The sequence below is a fragment of the Sciurus carolinensis genome, chromosome 12, assembly GCF_902686445.1.
Source record: "Sciurus carolinensis chromosome 12, mSciCar1.2, whole genome shotgun sequence".
Taxonomy (NCBI): Eukaryota; Metazoa; Chordata; class Mammalia; order Rodentia; family Sciuridae; genus Sciurus; species Sciurus carolinensis.
In genome coordinates, this window is record NC_062224.1 from 27373225 (window position 1) to 27392111 (window position 18887).

The window sequence follows — 18887 nt, forward strand, 5'->3', positions numbered from 1 at the left end:
TGTCAGAATGGATAATGTGAGAGTGTGAAATACAATACTCAGCAACCCTGTCAAACAGTTTCTGCAAATGATAAGATATATATATTGCTTGGAGTCCAAAGTGTTTTCTGTGAGCTACAATGAAAAGACTTGCACAAAGAATTTGTAAACCAGGCTCACTTGTGTATATCTACCATTCCATATTTCTAATTTTCTCACATATTTTGAAGGCAGAAAACACACACACACACACACATACACACAGATTCCCTTAGTACAATTCACCGCATACTGCTTGACTCTATAGCCATTATTTCCACTGGAATTTCTTCAAAGAGAACATGCTTTGTTTTTACCGAGAAAATGAAAAGCAAGTTGTTTTCTATTATTTGTGCTATAAAAGGAAGTTGTTTGAGCCCAAGCTTATTTTCCACACTTGATCACGTTTCCTTACTTCCTTTTGCTCTCTGTCACCAATAAGTTGGGGTATTAGAAATTCATCATGTTCCCCTACTTATTTGGCTACTTCTTAATCTTTTTCAAATTATGAACTTTCTTGAAAATATAGATATCCATCCCCAGATAAAGAAGGAAAAAATGTGAATAAACATGTTTGCATCCCCACCCCATTGCCTCCTCAAGGCCATTTAAGGAGTCCAGTCCCGTTCGTTGGCCCTGGGTAAAGAACTCCTCCCCACCAGTAAAACCTTAAGAAAATAAACGGATGAGCGGGTGGGAGCGTGCTGGGTGTGACCGTGAAAGCTGATATATTTCACAATATACATAAAGCTTTATTTATGACAAAACTCTTAAGCAAAAAGGAAAGAAATTATTATTTTTGTATTTTAATTATTCAATTAAATTTATTAATATAATAAAATAATTTAATTATTTTAGTATTTAATTTTTTTAGCATTGTTGGATTCTGAGTTGAATCAATATTCAAGGGAATATCTGAAAAAATGTGCAAGTATGGTGAAAAACTCATATTCCACTGTGTTTTAACAACATGCCTTTTCCAAACAGATGAAGAGTTCAACTTAAAGAATTCCTCTGCTGATAACATCATTTATTTTAAGATTAAAATTTAAAGTAAATAAATCTCATTTTAAAAGCAAATTTACACTTAACAAGAGCACCAACATGCAAATCTATTAAAAATAGACCTTGTCTTTAATGTTTATTTCACATAATCCAAGTACATCCAGTTAAGGAAATTTACATTTTTCACATCTTTGCCCTCCTGATATACATATAACAGTACAAAGAACAATCTGTAAAGCCTGGCTTAAGGAAACAAGAGTCTCAACCACTTTATTCTTCTGCATGTGGACAAATACATTTCTAAATTATTGGAGTGAAATCAAGACTGGTGAAAGTGAAAACCCACTAAATTTTTATTTCACCTGAGGTTATTTGTACTGTTTTTAAAATTGTCTTCTAGTTGTTGGATTACAATTTAGTGGGTGCATATTTTGGGGAGCTCCTTGAAATATTTCAAGAGGCTTAGTTAGTTATTTCTAGAGCTCTTATAATCTGCATGAAGTTGATACTGCTTACCCGGTAATGATGTGTAAAAGGTGGCATTGTAGTGCTATGTATTCACCTAAGATATTTCAAACAGTGCTAATTGACATTACTAACTTTCTTTGGTGAAAAAATTAGCAATTACTTCTTCAATTAGGCAAGGAAAAAGGACATACTATTATAATACAGTCCTAATTTTTAAAAGGAACAATCACATTGAATCAAAGAATTTAAAACTTTAGTTACAATTTTCTGAAATTCAAATACAACAAAATCACATTATGAAAAAAAATCACATTATGACACTAGATGACCACGTGTTCATTCTGCTCAATGTTGCTCATGAGATCTTTCGTATCACTAGTTCCTGGGCTCGATCGACTGTTAAAATAGAGAGTGTTTTCAAAGGTGCCCTCTTGAGGTAGGTGCACACGTCTTTTCTTATACAAGAAATAGGCAGCAATGCCAGCACCCACTAGAATCAGGAGGATGACAAAGACCACAGCTCCTGCCACGTTGGAAGACGGTCTGGAAGGTTCCATCTTCCTTGAGTCAGCTATAAATAAAATCATTAGGAAACAAGTGGAGAGAGAGAGAGAGGGTTCTGCTAAGGAACACAATACAACTTTCCTTGTTGAAAAACTAAAATACATGAACATTCTTTCAAGTGATATTTATCAAGCAGAAATGCAAGGCATAAAAACAAAATCAACAAGACATAGAGGATGATTTAGAATGTTAAGACTATGATTCAGTTGCAGGAATGTTGTATGTCATAGCACTGAGCTAACTAATCAATATTTTAAAAATTACACTCACATACGCGTTTTGTTTCAAAGTAATTCAAGACAAACACATTATAAGAAGGTAAATAAAAATTATAACAATAATAATGGTTATTTAAAATAAATGAAAAAATTTAGGGAAAAACTAAGAATGATGGAGATTTAAATTCATGAATATAATTAGTACACAAATAGCGTTCATGAGGATAATAAGGGCACTCTAGGCAAGCCATAAATTTCACCTTGAGCTTCTTTCAGCAGTCAACAAAATGAGTAAAATAGGATTAATTACCTAATTCAAGTTGTCCATAAAAGTTAAAACAAAAAACTTTGCTATAAAAAGAAAAGATTATCTGGGTGTGGTACTATACATCAGCAATCCCACCCAGTCATGGCAACTTAACAAGACTGTCTTGAAACAAAAAATACATATATATATTTAAAAGGCCTGGGGACATAGTACCTGTCTGGCATATCCATGCCCTGGGTTTGATCCTCAGTACCACCACCAAACATACACACACAAACCCTACTAGGGTTGAGAGAAATTTCAAGTTTCCTCCAGGGGTTCTCATAAATTCTTTGTAATAGAGCCAACAATGTATTCAATAACTTCGTAACATAAAAATACCAACCTGACTCCAAGTCCTATTTTACTAAAATATCAATCAAGGTAGATTGATGACATGAGAAAGGCTAGTTAACTAAAACAATTTTACTTAAAATGCAAGAGGAGTAGGAAATAATTATTATGACTTTTAAATGAAACTATCATATTACTAATACTGAAATTTCATAATGGTCTTACCTTTTGTTGTCATTAATGTATGAGTAGGTTCAGCATCAACAACTGTAAAAAATTTTTAAAAATATTTATAAAAGTCCAAAGTAACTGCACGTAGATAGCAAATTTTATTTGGCTCAGTAATATACGGAATCCTGCATATTTGGTGATATGGTATGACATGGATGGATGGATGGATGGATAGGATCAACAGAGAGATACAGATACAAAAAATCTCCATCTCCATATATCTATTTTTCTGTCTATCCAAGCTATAGTAGCATCCTACAAATATACAGTGATTGTGGACACATTGGAAGATCTGAAAATGTGATTCTCTAACTTGTACTTGAGCACTGATATTTTATAAAATCCTACCAAATCTACCCATAAATAAAATATTCTAGGCTAGGAGTATTGAAATTCAGCCCACTGAAGCCTAACACATCACACAACATTTGAATGAAAAGTAAAATAAGGCAATCTTGGACTCTGGGGTGCAAACCATTAAACCAACATTCCACCGGAGGGTGTAGAATATTTTGAGTTAAAGAACACCAAAACTTTGAACAATTCTAAAATAACAAAACCAACCACCCAAGGCCCTGGGTTCAATTCCCAGCACCAGAAAAAAAAAAAAAAAAAAAAAAAAGAAAACAAGGCAATAGAAGTAATTTGTCTAATTTGTGTATTGAAACCTCTATCTCATTAATCATTTTCTCTCTCAGAAGGATATTAAGCTGGGTGGAATGGCATCAAAATATTATTGAAGTCCATACAGTGACACATGGTGAACCATTAACACTCTTAATTTCTCAATCCCTTTCCTTTCATGGTCTTCCACTCCATCTCAGATGGAAACTGAGTTAGTCTTATATGACTTATTCCATGATCAATTCTGATTCCTCTCCAGAGTCCTGGCCTCTTCTGTTTTGAACTGGTGACTACTTTACCCCTTTCCTCTTGTGTAGTAAGGCTTTGTAAATGGGCTGTCCAGATCACTTGCAATTTTGCAAATCCATAGGCATGAACATCCCATTATAAACATATTGAGAAACCAAAATCACTATGTCAGCTAGCAGCCAGAGCATTGTTCACTCACTCACAGCTGGGCAGCAAATGATCACCATGGCAGAATGAATTTTTCACTATTAATGGAAGAAAGCTTGCAATGAACCTGTAATCAATTAGAATCCCACACCTAGCATCTTACTATATGAAAGAAACTGGCCTGTGAACATATTTGCCACATGATAAACTTCTTACTTACTTTTTGGTCTTTTACAAATATATCCTTTGTAGGAAGAACAGTGAATATTATTCCAAAACCCAGAAGATGCGTCTAAAGCTACACAATCATTTCGTTCACCAGAGGGATCGCCTGTATTCCAGTTGACAAAGGAGACTGGATTGTTGTTTATCCAGAGCCAAATTCCTAATCATCAAATAAAACCAATAAAAACAGAAGCTAAAAATAACTCATCTCAAAACAAGTTCAGCTTGCTGTGCAAAATTTCTAAGCATATTATTTTATACTAGAATCAATAACTGTTTACAACTAAACAGGAGAGACTATGTTTATTATAGTGAAATAAACCAAGGAGAATATGTTTATTATGTAACTTGAGTTGAAAATATTTTTCTAATTAATACAACTATGTACAGCTATCCTTCCCGAGTTTTTTTATTTGGGAAAAAAAATGTTCTTTAAACCTTCTTAAACTTAGCTAGAGAATATATTTTTTTGTTAGCAATTGTGAAATAGTATAGTAGATAAGAACTTTGGGGGTTTTATCTCAAATAAATATGAGTTTGAATTTTCAAACTCATCACAAAGTAATCATTACTTAAGGCAAGACTTTCTGAAACTGAAACTTTGTTGTATATAAAAAATTTTAAACTATTTGCAGTTAAGCAACAGTTCTGCAAAAGTTACCTTCAACATTTCTGAACAATCCTATCCAAAAATTGGTTTTACTTTTAAGAGGTTCAACACGATAGGATAGAAAACTGGATTCGGCAGCATTTTCAATGGAAACCAGAGTGGAACCTGAAAAGTATAAAAGTATATATGAGGGGTGTAACTTTAAGTAGCCGAAAATATTTTTATAAACAGTATTGATGACAAGGGCAATAAAAATCAGCCAAGCATCTCCACTAAAGAGGAGCAATTTCAAAGAGTGAACATTTGTCTTTTTCAGTTACCATTCTAGGGTAAAAATGTAGCTTTCCAAACCTCATTTGTGTACAAGCCTTGGACTAGAACCCACAAACATGAGGAAGACATAGAATAAGTCAATGAAGTTATGGTTCAGGGACCAGTTACAAATTCAGAATATGTTCAAAGGAATGTAATAAGAGAAAAAAATCAGTGCATTATGCTTCAGACACATCAACTATTCATTTTGGGTGAAGCAGCTAAAAGGGAGGATGGAAAAAATAGAATTTAAGTAGATTGGAGTGCAGCATTTTATGTACAAGGGAACAAAAATAATTCCAGGAAGAAATAATAAGAGGAAAGACAAAGAAAGGAAGTGTAGAACTTCTTTAGGATCAGAGACGGCTCAATAGTCAAGTGTAACACTGATCTGGTCAATGGGGAGATTAAAAAAAAAGATATGGATTAGGACTCTCTGCAGATGGCAGAAGATTGGTATTTAGAGCAACACGATAATAAAGAACAATTTTTTGAGGCAGCAGAATGATGCCATGTCTATAGGAGTATTATTCCAGCTTCATGAATGTCTTCCATAGGACCATTCGAAGTCAGAAGAGAGAAAAGTGGAACTCAGATGAGCATGAAATTAATAATTCATAATGAACTGTCAGTATTAGATTTTATAGTAATAATCTATAGATTTATAATAATAACTAGTATATTCCAAGCATTTAATGACATTTTATTTTGGACTTTAGAAGCATTATCTCATTAAATTTTCACAAGGCTTTATTAAGTAGGTACTGTTAATACCCCATTTTGTAGATAAGGCAAATGAAGCACAGAAGATAAGTAATTTGCTAAGATCCTAACACTAGCAGGGTAAAGACTCATGGTATGACCCAGCGTCCTGAATAAATCTTACACCTATATCCCATTCTACTGGATCCTGAGTTGTTCTCTTGGTGATTGGTTGGTTGTTTTTTGTGTGTGTGTGTGTGTGACATATTGATGAATGAAAATCATTCATCTTATTGGCCAGAGAATAAAATCACCCACAAATGAAAATAAAGTTCCTATATATTCATTGCAAAATTTTAAACATACTTAACAACATGAAAGAAAAACTTTTTTTTTTAAATTTAAAAACCCCAAAGCAGTCTTCAATTGACATTAAAAGAAAAGACAGAGTAAGGGTCTCCAAAAATCATTTCCTTTACAAAAACACTGAGAACAACAACAAATTTGTCAAAAGCAACTTTTGTCAAAAGCAAGTTTTTCAGAATGCTGAAAATTAGACAGAGGCTTGCATTTTATGTAAGAAAAATTATTAGATCTTGGTAATAACAGTAAGAGTTGTGGTGTTTTCACTTGTCCTAATACCATTGTCATTAAGGTCTATAGTACCCTTAAAAACCAACAACCCAAAACCACAGTAAAAATCAACAGCTTAGAAGGCACTGAAAGGATGAGTATGGTGTTGGAGCTCTTTCCCAGCTGTTCTCAAATGCAAATGTTTGTTATTTAAAATATTATTAATAATGTTAATAATTAATTAATAATGTTAATAATGTTAATAATGTTATTATTAATAATATAAATATAATCAAATATTATTGATTAATTATTAATTATTGTTATTAATAATCAAGATTAATTGTTATTCTTATTGATAAACAATATTTATTATTATTAATAAAGAATGTCCATTATTTAACCTGCCAGATAATTTCCTAGAAAAAAACCACTTGAAAAGTATATCCTCATTTGATCTTATTCAGAGATCACTCATTGCAAACAGTTTTTCCTGGAAACATTGATTTAAAAAAAATTATCAGTGGCAATTACTGAAGACATTGATAAGAGTAGGGGCAAACAATAAGCTAACAAAAAATTAATAGTAAGAGATAGGGAATGAAATGTCTATAGGGGACTTTAAAAGTATTGACACATTTTTAGGGAACTAGAAGTTCACAGACATGCACTGGGTATGTAATGCCCAGGGTGGTGTGCATGCCTAAAAAAGGAAAAGGTCTTAAGTTCTTACTTCTATCTAATCTTGAGGCTCTACAAAAGCAGGAGGTGAAGGTTAATGCAGAGTATTAAACTGCATGAACGGGTGTTGAAAGCACATCCCAACACACAGACAGATTCCCTTAGCAAAACCTGGGAGACGTAATCAGTTCTAGGCACTTTAAAACATCTGTGTGTATGTACCATGTCTAGGAGACCCACATCTGTACATGTCCTAATCAAATTGTCAAAAGACTGAGCATCGTGAAACCAGCAAGAAGGACATGACAACGCATACAGAGATTATTTTTTTTCTCAGTAGAGGGTATTGAACCTAGGACCTCACACATGATAGAAAAGTGCTCTACCATGCCCCTAGCCCACCAGATATCTTAACACTAATTTCTCATCAGAAACCACAGAGGCTAGAAAGCTGTCAGAGGAAATATTCAAAGCTCTAAAAGAAAATGTGTATTGATCAGGAATTTTCTATCCAGCAAAACTATCTTTCAAAATCTCAGTGACTCAGGAGGCTGAGGCAGGATCAAATGTTCAAGACCAGCCTCAGCAACTTGGTAAGATTCTGTCTCAAAATAAAAAATAAAAGGAGGCTGGGGATGTAACTCAATAGTAGAGTGCCCTGGGTTCCATTTTTAATCCACAGTGCTGAAAAATAAAAGAAGGAAATATTAAAACATTCCTAGATTTTTCTAAAATGAAGAACCAGGCATGGTGGCATATGCCTATAATCCCAGTGACTCCAGAGTCTGAGGGAAGAGGTCCACAAGTTCAAGGCCATCTTCAGCAACTTGGCAAGGCACTCAACAATTTAGTGAGACCCTATCTCAATATAAAAAATTAAAATGACTGGAAATATAACTCAGTGGTAAAGCACTCCTGGGTTCAACATCTAGTACCAATAAATAAATACAAAGAGAATTTTGCATTATAAGAGACACTAAAAAGGATTCTTCCAAATGGAGAACATCATGCTAAGTGAAGTAAACCAGACTCAGGAAATCAAGGGGCAAATGTTTTCTCTCAGGTGGAAGTTAGAGCAAAATAAGGGAAAGAAAGAGGAAGGATTGAATTTAGATATAAAGATATAGTGAAGACCAACGGAGTATAAGGTGGAGAACAAGAGGAACAGAGGAAGGACAGGAAAGGGGAGGAAATATGGAATGAATTTAACAAAATCATGTTATATGCATATATAAATGTACCAAAGGGAATTTCACCTTTATGTGTATGTAGAAAGCACCCGTCAAAAATAAATATAGGAATGAAAGAAAGATCAGTAGAATAGAGGAAGGAGAAAATGGGGAGGGAGGAGGGGAGGGAAAGGCAGAGGAATGGGGATTGAAAACAGATTGCTTGCATGTATGATTTTGTCAAAATGAATTCCATGACTGCATAACCATAATGCTATGAAAAAAAAAGAGGATCCTTTGGCCTGAAATATGAGAGCATTGTGAAATTCAAATCCACATGAAGAAATAAAGAGTGCTAGGAAAGGTAACTTCATAGGTATGTGTAAAAGATGGTACAAATGTATGGTTGTTTACAACTACTTTGTATTGTGTCTGATTTAAATATCGCTACATATAGCAATAATTGTCAATCTTTGTTGAAGGGTACTTTGTTGAAGTGTACAAAGTATACAGGTGCTTTTGTGTGACAGTAACCGCACAAAGCAGGGCAGAGGGATTGGAGATTTGTAAGAGCAAAGGTTTTGTATACAACTAAAATTAAATTTATGTGAATCTGAACTAGATTGTTGCAAATTAAGATGTTAATTGCCATTCCCATGGCAACTACTAAGAAAATAACTAAAAATATATAGATGCTCCCTGATACAATGAAATTATGATTTTATAGACGATTGTAATGTGAAAACATTTAAATTGAACCATAAGAAGTTAGATGGCTAACTTGAACCATCTACATAATAAAATGGAAAACTAAAAATTATCTATTTAACATAAAAAGGTAGAAATGGAGAAATAGGAAAACCAAAATGCTTAAGACATAACACCGAAAAAAAAATGTCAAAATAGCAGATTAAATCCTACTTTATCAGTAACTACACTGAATTTAAATAGAGTAAACACTAATGGAAAAATTGGAAACTGGCAGAACACTAATGTTAATTGATTAGAAAGAGCCTACTAAATAAATATATCTAAAAAGGAGATACACTGGAGATACAAAGACACAAAGAGTTTGCATAGATAAGAATAGATTATGCAAACAATAACTTAAAAAGAACTGGAGTGGGTATACTAATACTAGACATTCAGAAAAATTATTAGTAGAGACAGTGAAGATAAATTTTCATCAAGAAAAGATAATTGTAGACCTTGTACCTTACGACGGAGCCAGCCTCAAAACAGATGAACCAAAAAAAAAAAAACAAAAAAAAAAAACAAAAAAAACAGATGAACCAAAAATTGATAAAGTAGATTTCATCTATTCAGAATTTAAAATTAGAGGTCAAGGTTGACTTTTGAATAAACCCAAAGACAATGATAATATAGCCCTTACATCTGTTAGATGAAGAACCCCAAGTTAGGGAAATAAAAATGTAGCAAAAGTAATTCAGTAAAATATTCAGTGGGATTTAACTAAGTAACTTTTAAAATGTGCCTTGAAAACCTTTATTTTTCTTGGACTATTTTTTCCAAAGGGAAAATCATTCAACTATATCATGTCTATTTGAGTTTTACTTTGCTTTTCTTCATTCATATAACAGTCAAATGTAAAAAACATGTCTGTTAATGGTAAAGCAAATTGGTTCCTAAGTCAATGAGTGATAAGAGTTTAAGCATATTTTGGAAAACTGAGGATGAGAATCCAAACAATTTAGAACTCTGGGGTAGAAAGATTTGTTTAGCAAATAATCGATTTTTATCTGAATTTCCTAAAATTTCAAAGTTACAAAATTAGAAATTGCATTTAAGGGACATGACGTGGGCCATTCTGTTATTGATTAAAAAAAAAATTAAAAAATAAATAGGTAGAGCTGAGGATGTAGCTCAGTGGTAGAGCGCTTACCTCACATATATGAGGAACACATATATGGGTTTGATTATCAGCAACACATATAAATAAGTATAATGAAAATCCATTGACAACTAAAAAATATTTAAAAAAATAAATAGGTAATTTTACATTCCTTATATTTTTAATGTATAGTGTTAGTAATGTCATTGAACTGTAGGATACACAATTGTAGAATTTTCTTTTAGGAAATGTGGCTCTTACCCATTCGAAGGCACTCTAGAGAAGCTTGACCCCAGTTCCTTGTAAATGAAGACTCAATATAGTAGCAGTGACCATGGAAAGGAATCCAAGCAGAGTGCTCTGACTCCGGACATCTGCCAGGCAGTTGTGGAGGTTCAGTGGCAGGTATTTCTATTCATAAAAAGATAGTTAAAGCAAAACCTGAAGTTTCTACTGTATATAGAATAATATTTTCACAGCTAAGGAGAATTATTATCATCTCAAATAATAAAAAAGAAAACTTCTAGTGTTCCTCATGTGACTTCATTTTTATTGTTGGCTTGTCACTTATCATTTTAAATATATTTCAACAGAATGCACTATGATATAGTAGCAATCAATCATAATTATAATTAAAGAGTGTAAACTTATAAATACCTATAATAATGTTAAAAGTTTAGAAGAGGATATTTGTAAAGGAATTCCTTTTCAAGTCACTCTTTTCTTTTTCTGGAACCCTAACTACTACAAATTCTTCTTAACTATAATAATAATCCTTGTAGTATAATTTATGCTATACTTAAGAATTCCAGGGTTGTGTCCATATTATCATTGGTTCTGATGAATCTGCATGCATTCTGATATAATTCTATTGAGAAGGCTGTGTTTTTGACATCAAAAGAAACATAATTTCTTAGGGAATTTATCATTGTAGATTCGAGGACAACCTCAATAGCAGACATGCAGAGATTTATAAAGAGCAAATAAACTCTAGAAATGAAGAAAATTTCCTCTCTCCATTATTTTGACCTATATATATAGGTTGACAGCCAAGTTGATCTTTGATTAGGTGAAGGAAGATGTTTTAGTTTATTCTTAGCTACACATGACACACTTATTCATAATATCAACAATGGTGCATAGTCGCTTATTCAGAAAATTCCAAATTTTCCAACTGTTTTTGTATATTTGTATATCCAATTACCATCTGATCTTTTGCAGAGAAAGTAAAAACTTTCATTGCAGTATGATGTCTTCCAGTAACCATCAACATCCAGGTAAACACATGCTGATTTCATCTTTGGCTCATCAGCTGCCCAATTAGTGTACCTCATCCTCCATTTATCAGTCCAAACATATTCATTGTTGGTCTGCAAGAATAAAAACAACCATGAACGTGGACACCATGCTTCATTTAGAAAATGCCAAAAGAACTAAGTGAAGAAGTATATTCAAGGCTGTGATTTGACCAAGAATCTTGAATATCTGCCGAGGAGCAGAAGGAAATGGAAAATCAAGTGACTAGTCCAGAGAAAGCGGAAGAAGAAAAACTAAAAGCAAATTATCCTCACGTGGGACAAAAGCCTGGAGGTTCAGATTTTAAGAAAACGATTGCAGAAAGGACAAAAATACTTTGATTCTGGGGATTACAACATGGCAAAAGTAAAGATGAGAACAAGCAACTTCCTACTGCAGCGCCAGATAGGACAGAGGTCTCTGGTGACCAAAGGACCTTCCTCAACTGGAAACCATCCCTTGTTGCTAGCAAGCTGGCTGGCTGATTAAAAGAGCGGTTCTGCATGAATTTTCTAGTTCCCATTATTCTCTTCATATGTTACTTATCCACTTTTTATTCCTTTCATTCACTAAGTCATTTGAGATTGACACTTTGCAGGTACCAATGGTGTGTGCTGCTATTGTAAGGGAATATACATGTGTAGAGGTTTTGATTAGTTTTAACAGTGACTGATGAAAAGGATATGTTAGAGCAACATAAGTAATCTACTTGAGAATATTTGTAGACATTACCTAACTCCTAGTGTGGGTTCCAACAAGCAAATTTTACAATTTTAATGTTTTGGCCTTCCTCACTTCATCTTAATTATAGCTTGGTATGTTACTCTTATTTAATGTAACTTCTGCCTTCATTTCTTCTGTATTTTCCTTTTGGATTTTGTAAAACAGAAGACCACACATTGGAAGAAAGGTCACATAATTCAAACATAAATAGAAGGGACTCCGAAAGATTTGTATAACTGTGCTTGAACTTGAATGACCTTAAACCTGTTTCAGCTTTAACAGTAGAATTTTACTTGAGCAGTATTTGCCCATTCTGGTTAACTTACGTGATTTCAGTGCTTCACAACTGCCCCCGAAGCAAGTATTCTTAATTAGATCTATAGTGCTAAATACCTTTCATTGTTGAAGATGTGAAAAAAGTATGCAGGTGCATCAACTGTTGAATTCACTTTTGTGCCATTTTTGTAAATACAGTAGTTTTTACTGTATTTACACACAACCTTTCATAAATATCTATATTAATTGCACATATTAGAAAGTAGATGATAAGGGGCTGGGGATATAGCTCAGTTGGTAGAGTGCTTGCCTTGCAAGCACAAAGCCCTGGGTTCTAACCCCAGTAACAAAAAAAAAAAAAAAAAAAAAAAGTAGATAATAAGCCAACTAGAAGCACAAGAGTTCCTCCTACACAAAACTCTGTTTTATTCCATTTGGACACTTAATTTCTTATCACATTTAGTCAGACAAACTTACGGTCACAAACTGATAGCATCAAAAATATTATTTATCAATAGTGTCCTTTTAACCATCTAAGGTATTTTATAGCTGACGTATAACATTAACCAGAGATAATTTGATTTTTTTTTAAATTCAAACATTTTCCCCCTTTTAACTTCATTATTTAATTTACCAAGTCAATTGTCAAAGATCCAATGACAAAAATTTAAAGCATGTGTTATCTCATTGGAGCTGGAGAATATCATGCTAAGTGAAATAAGCCAATCTCCCCAAAATCAAAGACCCAGTGTTTTCTCTGATATGTGGATGCTAATTCACAATAAGGGGGTGGAAGCTAGGGAAGAATAGAGGTACTTTGGGTTAGACAGAGGGAATGAAGGGAGGGGAGGGGATCTGGGGGTAGGAAGGATAATAGAATGAATCAGATATTATTACCCTATGTACATATATGATTACACAACCAGAAGAGTGAGAAGTTGTACCCCATTTATGTATGATGTGTCAACATGTATCAACTGTCATGTATAACTAATTAGAACAAATTAAAAAATCAAAAAATAGAAAAGATCACTTTATATACCAAAAAAGAATTTTTTTAGTATTCTCCCATGTTTGATAAAATAATCCCTGAAAAATCACTGATTCCACAGACATAAAGTACTGTTTTAGTCATAAATATTGGGATTTTGGAAAACTAATCATTCTAAAAGTAAAGAAAAGCCTAGTTTAAACTCATAAGAAAACTGTGACCACATCTGTGAGAAGAAAATGAATGATTTGTCGAATGGATTAATTATTAAAAACACAGTCAACAGAAATGTAAAAATGTCTCACCTAAGTTTAATCACTAAAATCATTATGGATGATTTTAAATATTCACTTCCCTTCTTAGAAAATACTCACTGCATAAAGTATAAATGTCCAGCACTGCATCAAGTCACTGGAAGTTGTATAAAATCTGACAGCAATCTACTTTCCAGTTTCACCTCCCTCTTATCCTTTTCCCTCTTCTTGGCATTTCTTCTACCATCCTAAGCTACATTTTAAAAGGCTGACTTTCCCGAAAAAGCCCTCTTGGTCCTCTGCCCTGGCCCAGCTCCTTCAATAACACTTCATAGGTGCCTCTCTTTAAAACTTCTGGTCTTATCCCTTAATTGACACCTCTATTTCCTCTATTTTGGAGGTTTTTGAGTTGACTGACTCGGTCAATATGGAAGGACAGATGGGCCACAAAAAATCAGAAAGGACTCATTTAGGAATATTTTGGCAACTTATCACTCTTAGTTCTGGGCCTTATCCCTTGCTCTGCCTATTCACTGCCAATCTCCCTTTTCTATGAAAGATTATAGGAAATTGACTGCAATGAAGTAATTCTCACATTTGAATGAAAGCTCTACAATTTGGGGACCCATAACAACTCTAGAATAGTTTTCCACAAAAAAAATCAAAAGTATTCCCATCACCTAGATACCCTGACCTGCTTTCTTAATTCCCATTTCAGAGTTGTAAGCTTGACACTGGAAAGAAATAAGCAAATAGTAAAAACTGCTCAGATGAAGAATATAATTTTAACATTTAAAAGCAAGAATAGAATGAATAGCGATCAGAAAAATTTTAGTTTGATTTCTGACACACATCACTAGCCTACTAGATCCTTGAAGGCAGTGAATCCTTGAAAGATGGAGTCTTATTAATGCTAGTACCATTCACATTGCCCACCACAGTTTATTTCACATAAGTGTTCAACAGAATGAACAGAAAGACAATCATTTAACCACAATTTATCAATCATGTCAAGTTGTACATGTTTTCAGCATCTTACCAAGTTACTGTTCAGGGCAATCCATACAGGCACATTAAAAGCTTGCATCTGCATCCATGCAAATGCATTACTGTAGGGATCCAGAATACTAGAAATTAGAGAATTGTAATCCTTGCAATATTTCTCTGCGTCATGCCATGTTAACTTCAATTTCATGAGTGAATAGCTGCTTTCACCATATTTAATAAAGCCACCTTTGGGAGTTGTTGTTGGAGAATGAGGCAAAGAAGGGTCTAGAAAAAAATAATTATTTTCATTAGCATTACCAGTAGTCATTAATCGAACATCATAAATCCAGACTGTCAGGTGTTAAAGTATCTTCATGAGCCCTTTTGCATCAGAAAGCAGAAACTTTATTTTTTAATCCATTTGCCTAATTAAACTAAATAATTTCTGAACTATATTTAGAATACTAAGGTGGATGTTTGATCAAGTATCCAAACTTAAAAAAAAAATGATTGCAAATTAAGTGTGATCTAATAACTGGATGAAAGAAATACCACAGTTTAATTCCACAAATTAAAGAAAACCTGTCATCCTGTCATGCCTGATTTATTTTTCTACCTTGGTCAAATGTCAAAGTCAAGCAGAGTCTTCCTCTCCTGTCCACATTTATTCCACTCTATCCTTGAGTTTGCATTTATTCATACCTGTTTGACTTTACCTGTGAATAATTCACTTTCAGGAGATTGTTATAGATTCTCAAGTGACATTCTACAAACAATAGTTACTGGTTCATTTAACCTTGGTCTAGAATCAAGTTTTACTCTTACCAATGATCTTCTAGATCCTTCCTTAGGCCCTGACATCTTATCCAAACTGAGCCAGGGAGCTGAATCCCCTGTAAGTTAGAGTCACTTCAGCTCTGGATCTTTCCTTCTTAATGTCCTAGCATGGGTTCCTAATCCCTGCTTTATGTTCATGCCAATATTCCAGGTCACATAAACAAGACACAAGGCAAAGCTTGTTTTTGTGGGCCCTAGGTGATGCCCTGGAGCAGAGGTCAGCAAAAAGCAGCCAGAAGATTAAATCTAGTCTATTTTAGTTTTATAGCCCATGTACTACCAATGGCTTTTAAACGACAGGGAAAAAAAATATTGCTTGATATGTAATCATGATATAAAATTCAAATTTGCATCCGTAAATAACATAGTTTTATTGGAACACAGACACACTTATCTGTTTACAAGTTATTTATGACTGTCAATGACCACAGCAGAGTTGAACAGTCCCAACAGACATTTATGGCCAACACAAAGTAAAATATTTACAACCAGGCTCTTAACAGAAAAAGTGCCCCCTGGCCTAGGGTTCTAGATATCCTTGCCTACCTGTTTTTGTCCTGGCCAATTTTCTGACCTCTTACAATTTATACCACCAGTCTACCACCTGCCCTGTTCTGTTTCTATAGAAGTACTGAAAACTTTCTTTGGGTTGTGCCTCCTACGAAGTGACTTCATTTCAGCAAGGGACAGTCTCCCTTTCTTCTGCTGTTGCTGCCATCTTGTGTTGACATAATATCATTAAACTAAGAGACCCTAAAATGTTAAGGCTCACGTGGAACTGCCTTACAGCTCCCCAACACGAGGACATCTGGGCTCATAATAATGACACTGAGAAATTTTGAACCATTAAACATAACAGGTGAAGCTTGAGGTAAAACTAATAGAAAAAAATGTTCACAGGTTATATACACCGAGGTAAATTTAGCTCTTCTATCCATTTTGCTTATTCAGAAAAACATTCATAGAAAAAAAAAAGTAGAAGGAAAAAAACCTAAAATATTAAGAGATTGTTTCTAGTGATTAGATCATAGCAAAAATGTCTTATGTCTTTTTTTAAAACAGTGTTTCTTTATTTTAAAAGATTTTCCTATCTAAATAATATATTTTGTAGAGGATTTGGAAAATACAGAAAACCAAAATGAAGGCACTTCAGCTGCCCTTTATCCCACTATCTGAAGATAACAATTCATTCCTATTTTCTCCTATTTCCTCAGTTTGTTTATTCTTGATTTTTAAGGGGATTGTGATAGCAATTTTGATCATTCATAGTTCATGTGATTTCATATGCTACCTTTTTTCACTGTAGCACTGTGAACTTTTTAAAATATCTTCAAAATATTCTATCACTTAAGTTTATAAGGAGAAAAATAAGATTTTGAATAAGCTTGTGAATCACTATTCAATTCTGAAAAGAGTTCCCTCTTTGCCCATAGAACACAAGAAAGATGGCAGCTCTGATACTCCTGGGCCACAGTACAGGCATCTCTAGGGTCAGCAAGGGGATTAGTCCCGGGACATCCCTTCCTTCCTTGGATCCAAAACCTGCAGGTACTGCAGTTGCCTATATGAAATGACATCTAATCTGATTTAAACATTACACAATATATACATGTATTGAAACATTGCATGGTACTCCCTTGATATGTACAATATTTTATGTTTTTATGTATCAGTTAAAATTAATTGAATAAACAATAAAATAAGATGATGTATCCACTGTGCACATATATGTATATTTTAATCATCTCTAGATTATGTATAATACCTAACACAATGCAAATGCAAGGCAAATGTTGTTATGCTGTATTGCTTAAGGCATAATAACAAAAGAAAACATCTGTACCTGTTCAGTACAAATGCAATTATTTTTTCCAAATATAAAAATATCAAAGATCTGCATCTGGTTTGATCCATGGATGTTGAATCATGATACAGATACAGAGGGCCAACTGTATAAAGAGGGAGGGACATGGCCTAGGGCTGACTTGTCGATGAAGAGTTAGAATATCTGCAATAATTTTCAAACATCTGAAAATATCCAAAGTGATTTTCAGTCCTGTCATGAGCTAACATTAGTTTCCTGATTCCCCAGAAAGTGTTGAACAATCTGTTAGGTCTGGGAGAACAAGTGCCTTCTAACTCAGTCTCATCCTCCGAGGGCTGTTCTCAGGATAAATCCCTTCCTACTCTCAGCCCTCACCTCTAATTGATTTTTAAATTTCTGATTCTTTTGTGTAGTTAGACATTATTACCTAGCCTATTAGCAAATTCACTAAACATTACAATGTGTTGCAACCCTCGTATTGATTCACAGTCAATATTCATATGTTCTGTTTTATTTTTATTTAGGCATGTCCAGTCTTCCTAGGAAAAGAGAAACTTAAAGACAGATCTCTACAGTTTTTAAGATACAGGATATAGGACAAATAATGATGCTTTGTGCCAGCCAATGCTTCTCACATTCTGTGCATTGAACTGTAGTATTCCTATGCTGATGTTTAGAACAAGGTACCCGTAGGAAAATATTCCAGGTTTCTAACAGTATTAGGTTTTGAGTTCAAGTTCAATCAGCACGGAGCTCTCTGTAATGATGAGGGAGCAGACTCCTGAATGAAGAGTGGAAGTGGCTCTCTTTCATCTATCAGCCTCGGATGAAATAAAGCGACGAACAAACCAACCAACTGATGTGCAAAAATGGTTCAGTTTTTAAAAACACACTCTAGAACCTTTCTTTCACAGGCAGGTGAGGCCTGCTAGGACTCACCAGAATCAGTCTGGCATATGTAGCCTCGCTTACTGTCACAGGTGTCGTCCATCCAAGTCCCTGCATCTCTCGATTTGCCTCCAATGATAACAACACAGTCGGCCTGCACATTTATGGATAAAGAAAAAAAAATGAATTAACAACTATTAAACCAGTTTGTTAATAAGCAAAAAAGATCCCTTGATATTCTTAACTTTTGAGTTTTAAGGTAGTCTAAATTACAGTATTAGTTTCCAACTAACTGTATCCACCCTCTGTGCAGATCCTTCACATTTGAACCCTTGCTATCTGATTTTAAAACCAAACAGATTGGGAAATATTTTAGACATAAGTCTGAAACTTTGCTATCAGAATTTTTATTAATTGCTACTGAAACTTAGGAATTCCATATGACTCCTCACCATCCAAAACCAGAAGTAAGTATTTTATGCTTAAGGGAAAATGAATATAATCCATATTTTTCATCATTAACTCAATTTATAAAAGTATTATTTCAGTTTCAGAGCAAAT

At 33.9% G+C, this 18887-nt stretch overlaps 1 protein-coding gene across 1 annotated transcript in view; it reads right to left on the minus strand.

Moving 5' to 3' along the window:
- Positions 1-1131: 1131 nt before the first annotated feature.
- The window catches only part of Mrc1 (mannose receptor C-type 1), an 83831-nt gene continuing 66075 nt past the window's right edge, over positions 1132-18887 (minus strand). The window contains exons 23-30 of the mRNA XM_047521459.1: positions 18378-18480; positions 14829-15061; positions 11454-11619; positions 10511-10660; positions 5012-5125; positions 4346-4510; positions 3100-3141; positions 1132-2062 (exon numbers count right to left, since the gene is read on the minus strand). Coding sequence (XP_047377415.1) covers positions 1812-2062; positions 3100-3141; positions 4346-4510; positions 5012-5125; positions 10511-10660; positions 11454-11619; positions 14829-15061; positions 18378-18480 — 1224 coding nt within the window. The 3' untranslated portion in view covers positions 1132-1811. The remainder of the gene's footprint in view (positions 2063-3099; positions 3142-4345; positions 4511-5011; positions 5126-10510; positions 10661-11453; positions 11620-14828; positions 15062-18377; positions 18481-18887) is intronic.